The sequence below is a fragment of the Dreissena polymorpha genome, chromosome 9 (assembly GCF_020536995.1).
Source record: "Dreissena polymorpha isolate Duluth1 chromosome 9, UMN_Dpol_1.0, whole genome shotgun sequence".
NCBI lineage: Eukaryota > Metazoa > Mollusca > Bivalvia > Myida > Dreissenidae > Dreissena > Dreissena polymorpha.
In genome coordinates this window covers 17,334,986-17,357,913 of record NC_068363.1, presented here as the reverse complement: position 1 = coordinate 17,357,913, position 22,928 = coordinate 17,334,986, and the positions used below count along the sequence as shown (strand labels likewise).

Genomic DNA, 22,928 nt, shown 5'->3' with positions numbered 1-22,928 from the left:
CACTGCAAAAGATGCTTCCATATTTCGCAGCGGCAGGTCATAATAACTACTTGAAAACTGCATATGTTTATATCCAGGAAATGCTAGACCTTCCGAATAGGAAACCAGACGTATATCAAGCATTCTGCTCAGGTTTGCACGTTGTACGCAGGACTGATCGGTATTGGGGAGGGTTGTCCACAGATTTGATTATTGAGCAGGTCTTGATGAGAAGTGTGAAATCAGCTGGGGGTTTGACCAGGGGGAGGGGTTTGACAGAATCACAAAGAGCCCAGTGGTTATTGTCTGCTCCTGCTATGGCCGAAGTAAATCATGCTATGCAAGAGTTCACAGGTGTAGCAACGGAGTCGGAATCTAGTAACCAACACAAGGAAACTTAAAAAGCTAGAATTGAAAGGGACTCTAAAGACCGTCAATGTTTTCTGGATTTTTTGAGGCAACGGACCCATTTACAGAGGAAATCACTTTGAGAAATATCGAAACGGGTGTGACTGGAAATGATTTAGTTACTGTCGACATAGCAAAAGATATTGGTGCCAAAGTCATCAAAAACATGGAAGACCAAAGTGTAACAAGTGTTAGTTTTAAGCGCAAAGATGAAGCACTAACTTTAGCAAATCTGACTATTACTAAAGCTGAGGACATTGGATGTATTGATGTAGATCCCCAAGTACTATTTCAAAGACTCATTATTGTATCTAATTCAGCCCTGAGGAAATGTTTAAATAGGAACTTAGTGGTAGACCTTCATATCTCTTTGACAGTTGAGGGCTTCTTCTGGAGGCCGAGAAGCCAAATCTAGCCCATGCAATGTGGGAATTAGGGAGGTGCGGTGCTCAAGGGGACCTAGGTACAAATATCAAGTACGTCCTAGATGGTGGATCATTGATTCAAAGGATTCCGTGGAAATATGGGGCGTCTTTTGACGATATATGTGAAACTTGTGCAGATTTTGTTGACAATCATTACGGAAAAGCCCATGTTGTGTTTGATGGCTACTCAAACGGTCCTTCGACAAAAGATGAAACACACTTACGTAGGTCGAAAGGAATTGAAGGTGTTGAGATTAAATTCAATGGCGAAACACCATTTACAACTAAGAAAGACTCGGTTTTGATCAACACAAAAAATAAACAACGGTTAATAGATTTACTATCAAATCAATTGGAAGCACGTGATATAACAGTCAAAAAAGCAATAAGTGACGCTGATGTTCTCATCGCTAAAACCGCTTCTGAAGTATCCCTTGATGCCACAACTGTTGTTATAGGAGAAGACACAGACTTGTTAGTTCTTTTGATTCACAGCCGAGCTCAGACAACAAAATATATTTTACATCTGACAAGAATTTAAATCAGAAGAAAATATGGGATATTAACGAAACTAGATCAGTTTTGACAAATGAAACATGTGATCAATTATTGTTTTTACATGCATTAACTGGCTGTGACACAACTTCAAGGGTATTTGGTATAGGCAAAGGCACAGTTCTGAAAAAGCTTGCATCATACAATCGTTTTCAAGATCAAAGTGCTGTATTCATGAAGGAAGACGCGACACACGAGGAAGTTGCAAAGGCTGGTGAGAATACTTTGATTAGCATCTATAAAGGCAAAAATACAGACACATTGGATAATCTTAGATATCAAAAATTCATTACAAAATCGGCAAAAAGTAAAAACATTGTTCAAGTTAGAACTTTACCCCCAACGTCTGCTGCTGCTAAGTACCACTTTTATAGAGTATACCATCAAATCCAAGCATGGATTGGTAATGACATTGATCCTCTCCAATGGGGATGGACTCAAAGTGGACACAGACTTGCACCTCTAAAAACAGATCTGTCAGCTGCACCAGAAAGATTTTTGAATATTATAAAGTGCAACTGTAAAAACTGTGATACTAAACGGTGCTCTTGTAGGAAACACGGACTGGTTTGTTCACGAGCGTGTGGTGGTTGTCGTGGCACAGGATGCTCAAATAGTCCTCTCCTTGACGATGAAAGTGATGACACTGAAACAACAAACTAAACTACACATGTCGTTTGCGTTAAGACTGTGGTATCAAGCAGTACAATGTATGCAACATTGTTTTGTTTACAGTGTTTGATTTTGAAATTTGTAAATTTGGTAACGTACAAAAATCGTAACGTAAATTACATTTAAACATTTTTCTCACCACTCGTGTTTAAGATTCTATTAGCGTTTACACTACTTGTTTATTTGAATTTTATGATAACTTAATGAAATCCGTATCTGTATTTAATCATTTTTGTGTAAGAATTTATTATATAAGCTCATATGTATATGAAGTAACGAAGACTTCACCGACTTTGAAAACGTCGTTACTTCATGAATAAGATTATTAGTGTAATTTATTGTTGTATATTATTTTTGAAATTACTTCATATGTAAAAAAATTAGATAGTTTGTAATGGTAGCTCTATGCATATTTTTTACATCGATATACGCGTGGGTGGGGTAATGCTATAATGCAGATCAGAGTGTAAATAGGTAATAATAAATGACAAAAAAAAAGAATAAAACAAATTGAGTTCATTTTAAAATTTATTCATACATTTATTAAACACAGATTGACACCAAAATAACTACAAGTTTACAGCAAACAAAGTCAAGAGAGCGACACATATTGAAAATACAGAGATTTTATTAAGAAAGTAATCAAAGAGCAGGTGCTCGTAAACTATCTGCCATAAATCAAGTTTCCGATGAGATATTTTTTCAGGGTTTTTCTCCGACACCTATACATATATACTGATTACAAAAAAACTCAAAAAACCTTGTGTTGCAATTTGTTTGACGTCGAGGTACATATACTCATAACTTAAGGGGCCTATTTCAACTAACTGACAATTTAAACACACGAGTGATTTCATTGGTCCAATGCGGAGGTGTGTCTTTACAACTGGAAAAATTCATTCATAAACACTGCACGATCATTGTCAACTGGGTCATGCGAGTCATGCGATTCATGCAATCACAAAGGAGGGAGGGGTGGAGTGAAGAGGGGTGAATAGTGTGGGGGTGTGGACATTTATTACATTATCTTCCAAAAATGCGAAAAAAAGGTTAAAAAAAAATTAAAAAATCGGTGAGGGGGGGGGGGGGATTCTTGGGCGCAATGGTTGGACTGTATTTCAAACATAAAATAATAAAAATAAATATTTGTGTTTTTTAACCGTTTCAAAAAAAAAATGGGGGTGGGGGGTGGGGTATAGTGTGAGGGTGTGGTGGTAATTTGTGAGATGATCTTAAAAAAAAATTAGGGTGGGATTCGGGTGGGGGAGGGGGGAGGTGGGGGGATTCTTGGGTGCGATGGTTGGACGGTATTTCAAACATAAAATAACCGTTTCAAAAAAAATTTGGGGGGTGGGGTGGGGGGTATAGTGTGAGGGTGTGGTGGTCATTTGTGAGATTATCTTAAAAACAATAGGGGGGAGGAGGGTGGGAGGGGGGGAGGGCACGGGGGATGGTTTGGGTGGAGTCTATTGTGGTATGTCAGGTAAGAGTAGTTTTGTCAAAGTATCAATCAAATCTAATCATAAATAAAGAAGTTATGGCAATTTTAGCAAAATTTAATAATTTGACCTTGAGAGTCAAGGTCATTCAAAGGTCAAGGTAAAATTCAACTTGCCAGGTACAGTAACCTCATGATAGCATGAAAGTATTTGAAGTTTGAAAGCAATAGCCTTGATACTTAAGAAGTAAAGTGGATCGAAACACAAAAATTAACCATATACTAGTATTCAAAGTTACTTAGTCAAAAAAGGGCCATAATTCCGTAAAAATGACAACCAGAGTTATGCAACTTGTCCCTTTAATGTACCCTTATGATAGTTTGCGAGTGTTCCAAGTATGAAAGCAATATCTATGATACTTTAGGGGTAAAGTGGACCAAAACACAAAACTTAACCAAATTTTCAATTTTCTAAGTATAAAGGGCCCATAATTCCGTCCAAATGCCAGTCAGAGTTACATATCTTTGCCTGCACGGTCCCCTTATGATAGTTAATAAGTGTTGCAAGTATGAAAGCAATAGATTTGATACTGTAGGTATAAAGTGGACCTAAACACAAAACTTAACCAAATTTTCAATTTTCTAAGTATAAAAAGGGCACATAATTCTGTCAAAATGCCAGTCAGAGTTACATTACTTTGCCTGCACAGTCCCCTTATGATAGTTAGTAAGTGTTGCAAGTATGAAAGCAATAGCTTTGATACTTAAGGAATAAAATGGACCTAAACACAAAACTTAACCAAACTTTTCAATTTTCTAAGTATAAAAAGGGCACATAATTCTGTCAAAATGCACGCCAGGGTTATCTAACTTTGCCTGCCCAGTCCCCTCATGATAGTTAGTAAGTGTACCAAGTTTGAATGCAATAGCATTGATACTTTCTGAGAAAAGTGGACCTAAACGCAAAACTTAACCAAAATTTTCAATTTTCTAAGTATAAAAAGGGCACATAATTTTGTCAAAATGCACGCCAGAGTTATCTAACTTTGCCTGCCCAGTCCCCTCATGATAGTAAGTAAGTGTACCAAGTTTGAATGCAATAGCATTGATACTTTCTGACAAAAGTGGACCTAAACGCAAAACTTAACCGGACGCCGACGCCAACGCCGACGCCAAGGTGATGACAATAGCTCATTTTTTTTTCAAAAAATAGATGAGCTAATAACGTAAAAATGAGAGCTTGAAAATATGAATTTGAGTGATATTTTCATTATTATTCTTTATTTTAATTTAAACAAGAACACTGAACTACATCACGGACTCTAATATACACTCCGTGACTACATACCAAAATTTTGAACCAACGCGTAGAAGTTTTGACCCGCAGCCTTGGAGCGTTCAAGTTTATGATTCTCAATTTACTTCAAGAACTCACAATTATCAGTTATTGGTATTATTTTAAATTTAACGAATATCTATACGCGCACAAATATGAATTTCCTTACGCGCTTCACACATTCTACACTCTTAATTATTAAAAATAGCGAAAAAATGTTTGCGTAATTCGTCCATGAATATTCGTGCACTCAAGCAATGACTTCATTAGCGAGTATGCTTAACACTTTTACAAAATATTTTTTTTTGCACTGATATTTAATGTACTGAATCGTCTATAACAGGAGCAAATTTAAAATTCTTAAATAGTCATAAAATATCATTCATATTTGTATACAAGTACTTTGGCTCAATATCGCACTCTCACGGATATGACTCGTTGTGAGAGTTTATATAACTGGTCATAACTTCTATAAAGTTGTCCCCCAAATCAACGAATTTGGTATGTAATAATTCTTAAATGCTCTAGTTAAAAGCTAAATTATCAAAATGTTGGCAGAAACAAAGACCTATCAATATATCGAATTAATAATAATGTTTTTATAACCACTTTTTACCTTTTAGCTTTTCCGGGTTTTCCATTAGGCATTTTTTGTGTGCGAAAAAAAACAACTAAAAATAGGCCGAATTTGACCGAGATTTACAGACCGACCCTGACCCTGTCATACAATATGTTTACATCGTAAGAAGCTTTGGAGGTTCTTCGTTCGAACGGTACCATTATAATTCATATCGGACGAATAATAATGCATTTATAACGATTTTTACCTTTTCCGTGTTTTACTAAATCGATTTCCGGGTTTTATACCTTCCCGTGAATGTGTACTGGCGAAAAAGGTAAACAAGAGATGTGTTTGTCAGAAACACAATGCCCCCTAATGCGCCGCTTTGATTTTTGTTACCTTTGACCTTGAAGGATGACCTTGACCATTCACCACTCAAAATGTGCAGCTCCACGAGATACACATGCATACCAAATATCAAGTTGCTATGTTCAATATTGCAAAAGTTACGCAGAAGGTTAAAGTTTTGGGACACACACACACAGACACATACAATGGCAGACAGGCCAAAAACAATATACCCCCGATCTTTCGATCCGGGGGCATAAAAATGTAGCAATGTAAAAACAAACCCAAATACACGAGAATGTGCACGTGCAACGTTAAAGATTAATCATTATAAAGAACAAGAGGGCCAAGATAGCCCTAGTTCGCTCACCGGAGAGGAGTCGGTTCATTCAATCTTTACCAAACGTCAAATTTGACCTAGATATTGTCCAGACAAACATCCTCGTCAAGTTTCATCATTATTGAATCAAATCTTTGGCGTATGGAGTGTTTTTGTAAGATTTGACCTGGCAACCTTTATTTTGAGTTGACCCCTCTTACCAAACATCAAACTTTGTTTACAAAAATAAATATGATGACCAAGATTCATAAAATCTGAAACAAAATTGTGACCTCTAGAGTGTCTACAAGGATTTTGTATAACATAATGAAATTTTGGACAATCTAAGGGCAATAATTATGGCATTAATTATATTGGGCCATTTTCAAACTTGACCGAGATCTTTCAGTAACTTTGATAAAGAATGCTTTAGAAATGTAAATGCTAGAGTGTTTACAAACCAAATGTGGACGGGCGGACGGCGGACAAAGACCAATCCTAAAACCTCACCTGAGCAATCAGGTGAGCTTAAGTGTGTTTCACCGATCTGAGCAATTTTCCAACTTGTCTGAGAAATAAATAAAACCAAAGTGTTGACTAAGTTTCACGATGATTAGGCAAAAAATGTGACTTCTATAGTGTTCGATCACAAGGTTTCTCTCTAGAGACATAAGGAAAACTGCCCCACCCCCATGGCAGGCATGTTTTTGACCGATCCTGCGAACTCATCTGATATATATGAAACCTATATTTTCACCAAGTTTCATGATGATTGGGCAAAAAAATGTGACTTCTAGAGTGTTCATGAGCTTTTTTTACTATATAAATATAAGCCATGTTATTCAACTGACAGAAACCATTTTCGAACTCAACTCTCATATCAAGGAAACAAATGTTCTGACCAAATGTCATGAAAATTGGGCCAAAAATGTTACTTCTAGAGTGTTCACATGTTTTCACTATATACATATATAGAAAAATGCCCCGCCCACTGGCGGCCATGTTTTTTTCACCGATTTGGACCATTTTCGAACTTGTCCAAGATATCAATAAAACCATTGTTTTATGTCGCTCGTTATATGGCAGTCAGGTTCAAACATGAGATCAAATATTTTTCTCACATTTCCACATACTGAAAACCATCATTTAATTGCATTTGCCTGCCCCCTGGTGGCCATGTTTTTAAAGCAACCGAAACCATTTTCGAACTCATCCACGACATCATTGAGACAAATCTTCTGACCAAGTTTCATGAAGATCAGAAAATAAATGTGGCCTCTAGTGTTAACAAGGTTTTACAATAGCCGTATAAGGAAAAATGCCCCACCCCCTGGCTACCATGTTTTTCAACCAACCGGCATCATTTTTGAAGTCGTCCAAGATATTATTGGGATGATTCTTCTGACTAAGTTTCATGAAGATCGGACAATAAATGTGTCCTCTTGAGTGTTAACAAGATTTTACTATAGCCATATAAGGAAAAATGCCCCGCCCCTTGGCATACATGTTTTTCAAGCAAACGTAACCATTTTCAAACTCAACCAAGTTATCATTGCGACTAATCTTCTGACAGGTTTCATGAAGATTGGAAATAAATGTGGCCTCTTGAGTGTTAATAAGATTTAACTATAGCCATATAAGGTAAAATGCCCCGCCCCTTTGCAGCCGTAATTTTCAAGCAAAGGTTATCAGTATTGAACTCATCAAATAGATCATTGGGACAACTCAGAAGCAAGTTTCATGAAGATCGGGAAAAAAAGTGGCCTCTAGTGTTAACAAGGTTTTACTATAGCCATATAAGGAAAAATGCCCCGACCCCTGGCGGCCATGTTTTTCAACCAACCGGCATCATTTTCGAACTCGTCCAAGATACTAGTATTATTGGGATAAATCTTCTGACCAAGTTTCATGAAGATCAGACAATAAATGTGGCCTCTAGTGTTAACAAGATTTTACTATGGCCATATAAGGAAAAATGCCCCGCCCCTTGGCAGCCATATTTTTCAAGCAAACGTAACCATTTTTTAACTCACCCAACATATCATGAAGACCAATCTTCTGATCAAATTTCATGAAGATTGGCAAATAAATGTGGCCTCTAGAGAGTTAACAAGGCAAATGTTGACGCCGCACAACGGACACAAAAGCTCACCATGAGCACGTTGTGTTAATAACCAGTTACGGGCAAAAAGTTAACCGGTTATTTTTTTGTAAACTCTTGCATCTCTACTAAAACACACTTCATAATACTTAAATTTTTTTTAAATAAAAGATCATCCAACCACTACCAAATTATTTGGACTTGACAACAAATAATACACCATATCTCTTCTTTTTATATTTATTTACAAAACATTGTCACAAAAGGAACAAATACACGTCTGATTTAAGAATGATGAACTTGCAACGTATGTGGAAATACAATAAAATGAAATATCTACCATGATACAAGTAATTTGAATTCCAATGTTTCTCAACATCAAATATCTGTTGTTGTTTTTGTTATTATCCATATAACAAGTCTTAACAAATTTACATGAAAACATTAAAGATTTGGTAGTAAAAAAATCTGCCAAATATTATGTATGGCTGTAAAAAACGTTAATTATCTTAAAAAGGGGAATACCTTATAATGGTTTCATTCTTTATGACAACACTTATGATCCTATATATAACAAAGCGTACACATTACTCAATGTAATACATGTGCATCCAAATTTTGAACACTGATGACAACAATAATGTCACATTTACCATTTGAAACATAGATGAAATTCTATGCATGTTTCTGTGATTCTTTAATAAAATCAATAAAAACAACGATTTACACAGTAAGTCTACTGCACATTTCTTGCCACATCATCATGTAAAGAAAAATGAAATGAAGAAGATCACCATTATACTTTGATCTGAAGAATATTCCAACATCCTTATTAAGGATTGTAATTTTTTTTTGTCTCATCAATTTACAAATACAGTCGCTGAAAAAAGCATGTCCACAACATGGCTGAGGATGAAATGGACTGTCTGTACAAGTGTCTCAAAGATCTCTAATGGTGATGACGCTGCAATGAGAGGTGTTGAATGCTTAAGGTCGTCGGCCCCTACCCCGTCCCCTGGGGCCACCACGACCACGCCCCCCTCTACCACCACCGCGACCACGCCCACCTCGCCCTGCAATACACAACACCATCAGTCGAACAAGCTTTCGTAACAATAAACAAATATCTCTTTACCACTCGGAGATGCACTAAGATGCACATGTTGTTTATTTTTAAAAATTAAATGCAAGACCTTTCGTTATAGATTCAGACTCAAGTTTTAAAGGTTCATTTTGAACCCATAGAAACCGATAAGAATCAAGCAACACAAAACCTGTAAAGCCTGCGAATTACTCAACAAAGTCAAAAATTTTCAAACATTCCGATTTACTCGCCATTTTCATTCAAACGGGAAGTGACATAAATTCGACACATATTAATGCTCTTAATCAGGAACTGACATTATAGGGCTTCAAAAGTAATATTTTGCAACTTAAGTAAGAACAAGAGATATGTTTGTCAGAAACACAATGCCCCCTATTGCACCGCTTTGAAATAAAATTTCAATATATCATTTGGCAGGTTTAGAAATTATCTCCCTTTTAAAGCTTATTACTTCCCTTGGATGGTATTTTTTTTTACTTTTGACCTTGAAGGATGACCTTGACCTTTCACCAATCAAAATGTGCAGCTTCATGAGATAAACATGCATGCCAAATATCAAGTTGCTATCTTCAATATTGCTAAAGTTATGGCCTATGTTAAAGTTTTCGGACAGACTGATGGACAGACAGTCCAGTTCAAATGCTATATGCAACCTACCGGGGGCATAAAAATTGATGTAAAATGGGCATAAAAATTGATGTAAAATGGAAGATGATAGTGATAATGAAGAGTTTAACATTGAACCATACATGTATCAGCCTGAATTTAGAGACTGTCAGTCAGAATTTTCTGAATCTTACTTTGACAGCGAGGAATTTTGTGTCGATGCACAAGATGACCATTATGTTGGAAATACGGATTGGTAAATAAATAATTGTCTCATTGTGTTTACAATGATTTAATTAAACAAATTTGCACAATATTTGCATACCCCTCATAAAATAATTATATACACTTATAAAAATAGACAACAATGTAAGTGTTACCTCCCCGATCCTCTCGTCTGCCTCTTATTCTGCCTTTGGGTGCATCATCTATTAATAATGTGTCTAATGGAAGGCTGTCTGGGAGAATGTAGTACCGGATGTTGTTGCCACGGATACTCAAGGAATCCAGCTGCTGTGGATCCTTGTTTTTCACTGTCATTTTCACAGCTTTGAGATGTGTGTTCATGCTTACATCAACACCTGTTTGAAAAATATAGAAATATGGAAATGTATGATACTTAATTTACAGTCAACATAAACAAAATAATATTTTTAACATGTATATTATGAAATTGGAATGTAGTCAAGAAACTGTTTGACCAAAGCCTCAACCTTTTACCGCTTAGATGCGCATTTTCACGCATTTGTAGGCCCTAAAAGATTATTAAATTAAAGACCTTTTTTTTACTAGATTCTGCATCATTTAAGTTTTTAAGGCTTCATTTCCAAACCTTAGATACTGATGAGCAGCAAACAGCATAAAACCTGAACAGACTGCGAGTAACTTGCAGGCTTTCTGGTTTAATGCGGTTTACACATAGCCAATTTCACTTTGCTTCTAAGTGGGAAAGGGTTAAAACAGAAATTGTTAAAAATATTTTTTTCATCAATGTGCTGAGGTCATATACACATTTATATTTTCTTAAACTGAATGCAATTTCATATATGCAAATATCAGTGCCTTCCCTAGGCAGTTTTAGCAACTGAGGCAGAAGCAGTTGACAATTTTGAATGAACATGCCTGCCGCTACTAAAAAGTGTTAAGCTTTTTTTCAGAAACCAGGCACATGAATATTATGACATGATTGAAGGATGTTGAATACAGCTAACGAAGGATCCCATGGACACATTTTTTGGGAAATGCAATCAAAACGCTACTTTTTAAGCTATATATTCCAATCCTTTAAAAGGCTATAGTACCCCCCTTGTTGTTCCAAAAACTTAAATACATCATTTACCAGATATTCATATACTTATTCAGTGCACATCTAGTTGACGCAATGAGATCATTTCAAACCCCACTATTTTTGTCTCTGTCAATTCATGGTTTTTCGTCTACCAAGTTGTTGGATTACTTTTATTTAAAATAACTTGCCTATTTAAAGTTGTTTCAATGTTAATGGTTTTGTTCAAAACTATAGATTTGTGTGTAATACTTATTTCATAAATGAAAGAGCATGAAAGTCTGTATATTTTGCATTTCAGATAATTTACTACTGGTTAATTTTAGTGGTTGAGCCGGACTAAGGGTACGCTAAGTCCCTGAAGCACAGTTTACACGTAGCTTTATCGGAAGGGCTACCATCCTGAAACCAAAAATACTGCGACATTTTTTTTTTAGCTTCTTAGGCGCATTTGAGAATTTAAATTTGTCCGCACAACTTTTTCTGCCATTTTGACGTTTTTCCGAAAGTAGGCCGTAACGTGCTTATTGATTGGATGACTAAAGTAATAAGTAACCAATCGCACGCGTCGTAATTACAGGTAAAGATAAAACCTATATACCTTCCCGTTTTTTAGTCAGAGAACAGCGCGCTTTACGTATCTATGTCTCTATGTTAAAGAATCGAATTTGGTAGGGTTGGTATCGTAATCGAATCAACGCATTTAAAACCGATTTTCGATGCATCGGATCAAATTGTTGCAGCTCTATTGCTAGTTAACATCAAAGTTGTGATTTCCAGCAAGTCTGATTCTATTTACAGTAAACAATGAGTTTATTAAACAGAACACTCTTTTAACTGAAGCCCTGCTTGAGGGTATCAGCTTTCACTGTTTAAACCAAGTCTTTGAGCCTCAGGTTCCGTACGACAACCTGCGTCAGTAGATTCTGTTGTCGATGAAATATTGTTATAATCAACAACTGTTCTGACTATGGCATAATGCACTGGACTCAATATTTGATACATGATTCTCATTTTTTTACCTCACAATTGTATAAATGAGCGATTGATCAGCATAACCAGTACCCAGTGCTCCAGCTAGGCCTAAATCGAAGGGCGCCGCGCCCTGCCCTCCCGAACCTCCGCCCTGCCCCCCCTTCCCCCCCCCAAAAAAAAAAATTTTTTTTTTTTTTTTTTTTACATATGATTATTCATAAATCTCTTATTACAATGTAATTACTTTAATCCTCATTGTAGACATTATATTTGAATGGTTTAATAATAATGGGAGTAATACAATTATTTATAACATATAAATTAACATGCAATAGGAAGCATTCCAGAAACACCCGCGCACTCGTACGTGCCCTTTTCACAAAATACTGCGCGTAGAAAGTGCCCTTTTGACAAAATACTGCGCGTCGAAAGTGCCCTTTTGACAAAAAAGCCCCCCTGCCCTTTTCAAATCCTAGCTGGAGCACTGCAGTACCGTACTTTACTACACCAAAATTGGTTACATAATATGTAATGAGAAGTATTAGAGTATGGCTCCAAGGCACTGAAGATGCAAAATATTGTGAATCAGTTACGCGTAAATAACCCAGTGTCGCTATCAACGGATAATTTCAGTAGTTTTGTTGCAGTTGTTTGGCTTTTTTATACCTTCTACACTAATCAGTCCCAACATTGTACTCCTCCACTGTAAAACCATGGCCAGTTACTTAGAAGACTGATGGCAAAACCGTTAAATACTCATGAAAATTTTGCATTTCATGCTTTACATTGTCAAAATATTTATTTGGACATGTAGGGCCATAACTTCATAAAAATCAATGGACCTGAAACGAAACTTGAACTCCAACTTACTACAAGTCATGCATACCACACACCAATTATCTGAATGTATTCAGGAAAAAAGTCCTTAAATCTGTTATTCTAAAGATATCTTGGTCTGAGGCCGGTTAACTTGCAAAAATATTCATGGACTGTAATGAAATTCAAACTTTATCTGTAACTCATGAAGGTAGACTAGGGGAGAAAAAAACACTTAAAACTGAAAGCTGGGGCGACAGACAGATGGACAGACAGTGCCACTGCTATATGCCACTAACCTGGTGCATAAAAGCTGCAAATGTTACCTGTTATTGTTCCATGCACCTGGGTGCCATTCTTTAGCTCGATGGTAACAGTCTCATGACTTAGTTTCATCAAAAACCTGAAACATTACGAATATTGTTTTTTCTTCATATTTTAACAGAGACATACTTCATTTTTGTACACACTGAATGGGTAAGGAAAATATTTAAGCCCTACTATATATTGTTTACACCTAAAAACTTATATGAGACAATCTCAGGCCTTGATTTACTGTTAGAATAGCCAGCCCCGTTCCAATGCCCATTATGCATATTTTCCAATTTTAGACAAATAAAATCCCAATTGTTTAATAATATGTTATTTGGTTATTCCAAAAGCTGAAATAACATTGAACTACTATTTAGATGTTTTACAGCAAATCCGCAAACATCTTGTACACACTGTTACTCCAATATAACGCGGTTGACTGTGTCCAAGTCACAAGACAGCGTTATAAAAGGATTCACTTTATTAATTCTGAGCATTCATAAATTATTGCAAGGTTGCAGACTTCACGCTAAATATTTTAGCCAAATAGCCCTTCGGGCTAATCAGATGGAATTGTGAATAGCCCGAAGACATGTTCCACAGCCTGAAGAGGTCGATATAAATTTTATGACTTTTTTGGCCAGGAACACCAAAATAGTTATTAACAATCAGAAAATCTACTTCCATTAGTAAAAACAGATGCATGTGATTACAGAAAATAATTAAAGGTATTCTGTTTCCTTTTGAAATGCATTTTATACAAAATGCACCAGATAATTATGCTGTTTATTGTAACTTTAATATTACACATGTTCTCAGTCATTCAATGATTCCTTTAATTAGTTTGACAGGTGTTTGGTTTTATTTTAAAGCAAATTGATTATTATCGTATTATTACTAGTACTAGGACAATCGCCGGTGAATTTCTGAATTGTCGGCATGTGGCTTCAGAACAAAAGGCCACTGGGTGTGTTAATTGCCCAATCCACAGGTGGTAAGCGTGTGGCTATGATATTAATTAGTGAAAACATCATTTTGAATGATAAATTATCATATTATAACGAAAAATTAACTTTTCTGAAAAAAAATATTTCACTATCAAATATATATATAACAAGGTATGCAACTCAAAATCACCCCAAAACGGGGTGCATCGCTTTGAACAGCCATATCTTCATCAATTGTGCAGCGATTTTCACGATCTCGGTCTTATTCAACGCAGAAATGAATTTCCTTTCTGGAAATGTATATGTCTTGCAATATTTTTACAAATGCTGGGTCAACTTTTAAGAAATAACACGATACACAACACGCATGACCCAGTTGACAGTGATCATGTATTCTTTAAGACTGAAATCTTCACGGAGTAAAGGGCAACTTCCCTACAAAGTTCATGTAGTTCGATACCATAATTCAATAAAACGTATGAAAAAACATTATTACCGTTCTTGTCGTTACATTCTGCATCAAGACTAACTGTCCAGCGCCGTTTGAAACCTTTGTTTACATACATTTCAACTAACTGAAATTTTAAACATACGAGTGATTTCATTGGTCCAATGCGGAGGTGTGTCTTTACAACTGGAGATTTCATTCATAAAGAATACATGATCACTGTCAACTGGGTCATGCGTGTTGTGTATCGTGTTATTTCTTAAAAGTTGACCCAGCATTTGTAAAAATATTGCAAGACATATACATTTCCAGAAAGGAAATTCATTTCTGCGTTGAATAAGACCGAGATCGTGAAAATCGCTGCACAATTGATGAAGATATGGCTGTTCAAAGCGATGCACCCCGTTTTGGGGTGATTTTGAGTTGCATACCTTGTTATATATATATTTGATAGTGAAATATTTTTTTTCAGAAAAGTTAATTTTTCGTTATAATATGATTATTTATCATTCAAAATGATGTTTTCACTAATTAATATCATAGCCACACGCTTACCACCTGTGGCCCAATCTACCAAGTGACAATGTCTGCTTCTTTAATTTACTCTCGATGTTTTGATAAGCATGTGTCAACCGTGAATAGTATTGTAAACAGATTATAAGTAGCAAAGTAGTTCACGTGGCAGAACGAGATTACAGAACAAACGAAAGTACTACAATTATTAATAATAAGTTGAAAAAAACGTCCTCTAATATGCAAGAATAATTGATTAAAACACATGGAAATCTAACTGTAACAAGGATCAATTTGTTTTTAACCCAATGCGTACAATATCCCTTACAGACTCTCTTTATTTTTATTGAAAAATTACTTTGTCCATTTTTCATAAATACATTTTCAGAAAACGCTTCTAAAATTTAACTCTTTCAACCCTATATTAGTTTTCTATAAGAATACCCTTCAACCTGGAATAAATTGATTGGAACTGAGAAATACATCATATGTTTATAATTCCTTTATTTCAGCAAAAACAAAGCATTTTTACTGTAACAAACCATACATTTTCGGAAAGGTCATACTTGCATCTACATAAGCAGAATAACAATAATTTGATTTTATTCATATTTACCTGGTTTTTCAGGTGAGAAATCTAATTAACAGGTAAAAATTCAATAATTTTAAAGAAATAATCATAATTAAACATCAATTCATTCCAAAATTATTTCTATTCAATTGGTATACAATATAAAGTGTTAATAGATAAAAGTGTTCTTGTTTAAAACCTTGAATTTATAACTTTAAAGATTAATTAAATACACAGGTAAATTGGCAGAACTGAGATATACATCATATGTTCATACATCCTTTATAACAGCAAAAACAAAGCATTTTTTCTATAACAAGCCATACATTTTTAGAAAGTTCATACATGTATCTATAAAATCACAAAAACAATAATTTGATTGTATTCATATTTACCTGTTTTTTTCAGGTAAGATACCTAATTAACAGGTAAAAATTCAATAATTTTAAAGAATATCATAATAAATTTTTGACCCAAGCATGAAATGAGTGTCTGTACTGTCCTTAAAATACATTTCATCTCTATCAAATTTCACTATATCCATCATCAACATAACACCATAGAACACCTTGATGTCAGTGATAGTTACATCTGTCCATGTAGTTTTGTGCTCTTCCGGATTAGCTGCACGTTTTCTCTGGGCATTTAGGTTTGTGCAGTCTGTTATGTGTTGAAATATTTCATTTGAGTAGAACACTTGGAAAAGTTCTAAGGGGGAGGCAGAAGTGTCATATATTCTGACAGGGCCTGGAACTTCCTCAAACTTCTTTATGCAGCATACACTGTAGGAACTGTTCCACTCAAACACATCAGGTGTTTCATAATTCCCAAAAAAGTCGACGTCACCTGTATCGTTATCTGGATTGTTTTCAAAATTTTGTAAAACACTATTCAATCGTTGTCTGTCATTTTCATTTAAATGATGCAAGTCAAAATCACCTATTTGATCAATAAATTCGTCATCCGACCACTCATCCGAAGAAATTTCACCGTCCGCCATTGTTATAACCAGTGTGTTGTTTAAATTCTCGATTAAACACGTTTAAAATAAATATTTTTCATTCTTTTCGGTAAACACGGAAGTAACAATCGGCCATAACCCACGCTAACGTTTGTTCTCGCTGATAAACGTGATTTACTTGTGTGAGTCAGACAAAGAAAGGTTAAATACCGGAACACCCGCTATAGCGGGCTATCGTGGTGAACGGTGTAAACTACGGCTGCCCGCTGTGGCGGGCTACGGAGTTGAAAGAGTTAATACGCTTCTAGATTGGTCATTATTTAAAAACATTACGAAGTGCCCGATGTGCGTACATCCCGGAACGTGATCTACGCATGTTCAGTTTGAATAACCTCATCTCGATTGGGCGTCAATTTCATCATTACTTTAATTAGCAACATACCTGGATGTTAACACGACAGTTTAGAAAAATGGCGGCCGCATGTGTTCATGCAATTCTTTAAAACGTATGTCATTTTAGGCATTTAGTAGCGAATTTAATCGTGCCTCTTAAAAACGGGTATAAATCAGGTTATTGATATGACGCTCAAATATTTAATCGACCGGTCGAGCTATTTTATAAGCATTTAGGATCGACCGACCGGCCCAAGAATCTACTCGGGCTTCGGGCTTATAGGCTAATTTGAAGACTGAGGTTGTGTTGTCATTCGACAACACATGCATATTACAGACATGGCGAAAGCCTGTCGGTCCGTCGGCCATTGCCAACAAACATTTAAAAAGGCCGACGGTGAAATGTAAAATCGTCGGCCTTAGTATGTTGATGCTGCATTAACAAATATAAGTGTATATGAAGTGAAAACACCCTCGAATTTTAAAGGGAATTTTGTTGTGGGGTCGCGAAAACTGATTTGTAATTGATCACGAGTAACTTCCCGTTACGGACTAGATTGCAATTTACCGGTACGCAGTTGTTAGCCTTCGCGTAATCGGAATACTTCGCGCATGTACCACATAATAACTAGTCTGAGATATTAAAAATACACTACTTATCGTTTTGGACATCCTTCTTATAAAGTTATAAGAAATAAAAGATAATTATGCGGATTCAAATGGTCAATCCATACGAAGTGGTTCTATAAATTTAGGGTTCCCGGAGGATCACCCAGCTTGAAAGAACTGGTGACCCTCGCCAAAATCCGGGGGGCTCGGGTTCCCGGACCACGGTTAGTGTCGAGGCCTGCTTACCGTTTCGAAATCTGTGCACATACGCTTTTCTAATGTGCATATAAATATACGATTATCCTACATAATTACTACCAGGGGTTCCGCTGTCGATCGCCATTGGCGCCAAATGGCGCTAAATTTTTTAATGTGGCTCCAATTTTTTAAAAGTGGCGAATTAAAAAAAATCGGTAAAATCCTATCCGAAAATGTACTGCGAGTCGAAAGCACGCGACCGAGCATTAGCGGCCAGCGTCTGTCAGTTGTAAATATTGATTTACGACGATGTAAGCGACCTACAGTGCAGAGTGCATTAGAAATAACCGAAGCGTGTAAGTGTTACAAACGGTGTTTTTCGGCGTAAGCTGCATAAGCCAGCTTTTCACCTTAGCCTGACCTTTGTAAGTGTCCAATAAAATTCCAATAAAATTTCCCGCGGCTAGGTACGAATGAATACACTTCATTTATTCCATTGGCTGATTTGAGTATACCACCAGAACATTGGAAACATATCCGCGTCTTTGTAATACTGTTTTACTGTATGAAACAATTTTATCTCGAATGAAAAGGCTTAATAGATAGAACAGTTTTACACTCAATTCTCGACATCAATACAGTTTGTGCGTACACCTTTTATTTTCAGAGTATTACCAGCGCAAGAGCGTTTATACTTAAAAGGCTATGTTCTCATATTTAGTACTTACTTCCTTATTCCTGTCAACATGTTAACATGTAAAAGTATAAAGAGCAATGGAAGCGAGGCCTCACTTTAAAGCATTGCATTTCAACCCGCGAGGTATATCGGGTCAATTCGCGGACATTCAGAGTTTATATACAGGTCATCACCGGAGTTGGCGGCCAGTAAAATAATCGTTATATAATAAAGACGCTATACGTGAACTAGGTGACCTGGAATTTTCTTTAGACCAGAAATATGTTAAATGAAGATATTCAGCAATATAATTATGGTATGTAAATAATAGATTCTTAATGTGTTTTCAACAATACAATGATAAATATTATTGTTGATAAATTTAACAATAATTATTCGTCCATATTGCCTAATGTACTAAAGTGATATTATGAGCATGTAACAGTTTATAGGTGTCTATCGACACCGTTGATTATTTTTGATGTTTCTACTTCATATACACTTATATTAATTAATGCAGCATCATCATACTTAAACAATATACCAGAAAGAGAAAAATAATGCATTTGAATATCAACCGTACTTTCGTTTGACAACTGATCATGCGTTTACGAGTTGAACCTAAATTTAGTTTTAGTGCAGATTTGTTCATACGACACAAAGACACGAAATTGTTTTACGGATCATTTCAGCTTACAGGACTGGGTGGGTCACGTAAGAATATCGAATATAAAATATATTTTTATAAACAACTGGTAGCAAGGTGAGTTGCAGATAATTAATCAGTAACCACATTTTAACTAACTATTTTGACCTGTTAATTCTTTTCAGCTCAATTCAACAGTGCAAAATGCCCATAATATCACTTTAAGCATTAGCACGATGATAATTGATACTGTTAATAATCGAATCAAATAGCAATGCCCGACAAACCACTAAAACAGGTTTGTTCGAAGAACGCGCCTATAAATACGGATACTTCTCGTGTGGCCGGTTGACTCATATGTTTAAATTTCACTTCCATTCTTCTTTTGGTTTTCTGTTTTGTATCTATAGGTTTATGACCAGCAATATGTTATAATGTAAAATAAGCTGCGAAAACTCCCCGTAACATCCCGTACTGCGTGTGATGCAGCTAAGAACTGCACAGAAAAAGACATTCGCTATACTTTATCTCATTCATTAAACTATTTACGCCGTATATCTTTTTTAAAGATATTTCTTGTTACTGCTATTGTCAAGTTTTATGGGGGTTATTATCGGATTAACGGCTCCTTTATGATATTAAGCAATAAGTTGAGTAACACGGGGACAAACTGTCACGACGATCAATAATTACAATAATTATAATGATTATTAGGGCCGCTATTTCTTTGTTAAAATCAAAACCATGGGGCTGGCAAAAGCATTTAATTTCTCCACATCAACAAATAAAAACTTGTTTCAACAGGTATTTGTGAGCATTTCTGTTTAATAGATTCATTATTGTAATGTTCTGGGAAGGATATAAATTGATTAAGATAACAACAATTTCTGAATTAAATATAAAACATTCACTCGATGTACTATATTTCGGATATGTTAATTTCGGACATTTGAAGATACCCCCTGTTAGGGACATTTATGTGTTGTTTTGATGTTGATAGTTTGTAAAAATATGTTTTATGTTATTTCAGGCAACAAGAATAGATTGTGGCAATTATCTGGGCCTTTCTGGCAGGAAAAAGGTGTGAACAACAGTCATTTACAGGGGTTAACGTAAGAAATTGACACTCACTTGCCCAGGGGGCAAGTTACTTTGAACATCTGCTTGCCCTCATTAGAAACTGGTTGCCCTATTTTGAAGTCAATTTTTAATTGTCATTTGATCTTTAAAGCATTGATACACATGCATTATTATGCTAGATTTAATTTAAGCTATATTCAATGTATCAAAAATAAAATAATAATCGTTTTTATAATATAAAGTTGTCAACAAAACAAAATCTGGACAGTTTCATTTCATTGAATAGTCACTATTGAATACAATACATATGAAGAGTTTATTACTATTAAAATTTTAAAACGGTATACTTGTCACTATATCTATACAAGTTATGGCATAGATTAAAAGGGGGGAAGGGCTTAAAATAGTACTGTGAAAATGATTGTTCAGAGTTTGAAAATCATGTTGATGTCTTTGATGAAGAGTTTCTCACTATTTTAAACTGTGAATATATAACATACAAATTATTCACAGATTAAAATAGTGAGAAACTCTTCATATGCATTCTTAGGAAGTTTTAAACGGTCTGCATATTCAACATGATTTTCAAACTCCGAACAATCATTTCCACAGTTATTATATTCATGTTCATAGACATCACTATCACTAGTATACGCTTCTTTATCCAGTTCTAGTAACTGTTCTGAAATTGTTTCAGTTTGAGTGGTTTTACACAAGAAAATTGGAATAGCACAGTTACTACCAACACTTTTATCTTGCTTGTTATTAAAATCAGGGACATTGTTGTTTTGGTCTGATTCAGAACATTTAAAATGTTTAAATGAAAAGGTCGGCTGGACGCTACTGTCCGCCATGTTGAAACGTCTGCCGAGTAGAACTTGTTTTGAGCGCTTAGATTGGCTTATACAACGCAAGCGACCAATCAAATTTGTTTTACTTGTACTTGATAAAAAAATATATTGACCCATAGAAAATAAATAGATACAAGGGGAAAAGTCGAAAAAATACCGCAATTATGCTAATACGAAACGGACTTGCCCGGCGGACTATCTACTTTGGAAAATCACTTGCCCGCGACGATTTTAACCCGGCACGGGCAAGCGGGCGTCCGCTTAAAAAAAGCCCTGCATTTAATTGAACCTGGAAATCATCCACCACTAACAGAAAACTTATTAACAACAGAAGCTGATGTATATCATGTCCAAATGACCAAATATAACTGTTAAATAATTTGAAGTGAGATGCTTTATTTTATGATTCCCTTTCAAATGATGAACATTGGTGTGATTTTATGTTTAAATAATTAATTTCGAAACATTTATGCAGCATACTGTTTAATACATTGATGTTAACATTATTATATTATTTTGGTTATCTGTGTTGTTTATCAAGTTGAAAAAAAAAGTTATTTATATACAAATAAAGCTTATTAAGACTTATGAAGGTATGACTTATGAAGGTACTTATTGTTTTTGTTTTTTAAATAACATACTTTTTAAAGTGATAATATAGTCAATGACATTAATGTAGTAAGGTTTCTTAAAATGATTGTTCTTATTAATAAGGTGGAATAACCGACAGTATTCACGCCGCGAAAAAGTGGCGACAACTTTTTTTGGGCCAGTGGAACCCCTGACTACATCAATTGAAAGAAAACATTTCTGACAATAAGGGTTTAAGAATTTCATATGATAAACACAAAAATATGTCATTTTTCAGAAGGGTAAAATTAACAGTGCATAATGAAACATATTTTGCCTTTTAATTATTGTTAATATAAGCAACTGACATACAATGTCACAAATCTAATTTTTATTGGATAAAAAAACTAACTGAAATGCGGCAAAAAGTATGAGTGCATAATTTATTTATTCAATATTGCGAAAACGTATTTAATAAAAAATAACTGTTAGTTAAAAATGTGTTTTGCAGAGATAATTATACATAGTAAAAAAGTTTGATGGAAGACATCACCGTCCAAGAGATTTTCCAGGGAAGCCGGTGAATTCTTTGTCAATGTAAACAAAGGCAAACGGATCAACAACATTGACATTTATCACGAAATGAATACGCCAACATAGTCATAAATTATATATCAACGTTATCTGGCGATTTTTTCTTACTACCTACCGAACTAATTTCATGATTGCAGAGGATTTTGTAAAGCTATTGGTCGTTAATAATTCGTTATTTTGATGGCGGCATTCATCTGCGTCATGAAACGCTTACTTGAATATTCAAGGGAGTTAATTATCGTTTGGGCTACACGCCACTTAGAGAACTGCATTCAACGGTTTCTATTTCACGTGTGGGTTTTCAATTAATATATGTCTAAGTTAAAAAATTAGCTGAGCAATAATTATATGGGCGACATAGCTTTGAAACGAAGATAAGTTGTAAGGGTCGATTGACACAAAATCTTAAAAAACACTCCAGCCTGCATAATGTATTCATTTGTTGTATATCTTAGTCAAAGAAGGCACATGCCTCATAACCTAACAAAATACAATAAAATCTCACATAATTGTCTGCAGAAAAAATATGATGAGGTCGCTCCGTCAAGCCGTTTTACCATCCTCACCTACCAGAAAGTTTCCAGAAAGTTTCTTTTGGCGTATATAGCTTCGGAGACAAGAGTATATTA

The 22,928-nt window shown here is 35.3% G+C and overlaps 1 protein-coding gene across 1 annotated transcript; it reads right to left on the bottom strand.

Moving 5' to 3' along the window:
- Positions 1-8,369: 8,369 nt before the first annotated feature.
- On the bottom strand, positions 8,370-22,547 carry LOC127844362 (small nuclear ribonucleoprotein Sm D1-like). The gene is made up of 4 exons (XM_052374500.1): positions 22,415-22,547; positions 13,257-13,333; positions 10,235-10,435; positions 8,370-9,216 (listed from the first exon to the last, which is right to left on the bottom strand). The coding sequence occupies exons 1-4, from the start codon at positions 22,426-22,428 to the stop codon at positions 9,131-9,133; spliced, it is 378 nt and encodes a 125-aa protein (XP_052230460.1). The 5' UTR covers positions 22,429-22,547; the 3' UTR covers positions 8,370-9,130.
- Positions 22,548-22,928: the final 381 nt, after the last annotated feature.

Bases quoted from the DNA above. Each gene is read 5' to 3' on its own strand.
- LOC127844362 (XM_052374500.1), bottom strand. The intron at 10,436-13,256 runs GTAACATTTGCA...TTTTTCAAACAG, and splicing joins GGTGCATGGAACAATAACAG to GTGTTGATGTAAGCATGAAC. The intron at 9,217-10,234 runs GTAACACTTACA...TGTGTATTGCAG, and splicing joins CAGACGAGAGGATCGGGGAG to GGCGAGGTGGGCGTGGTCGC.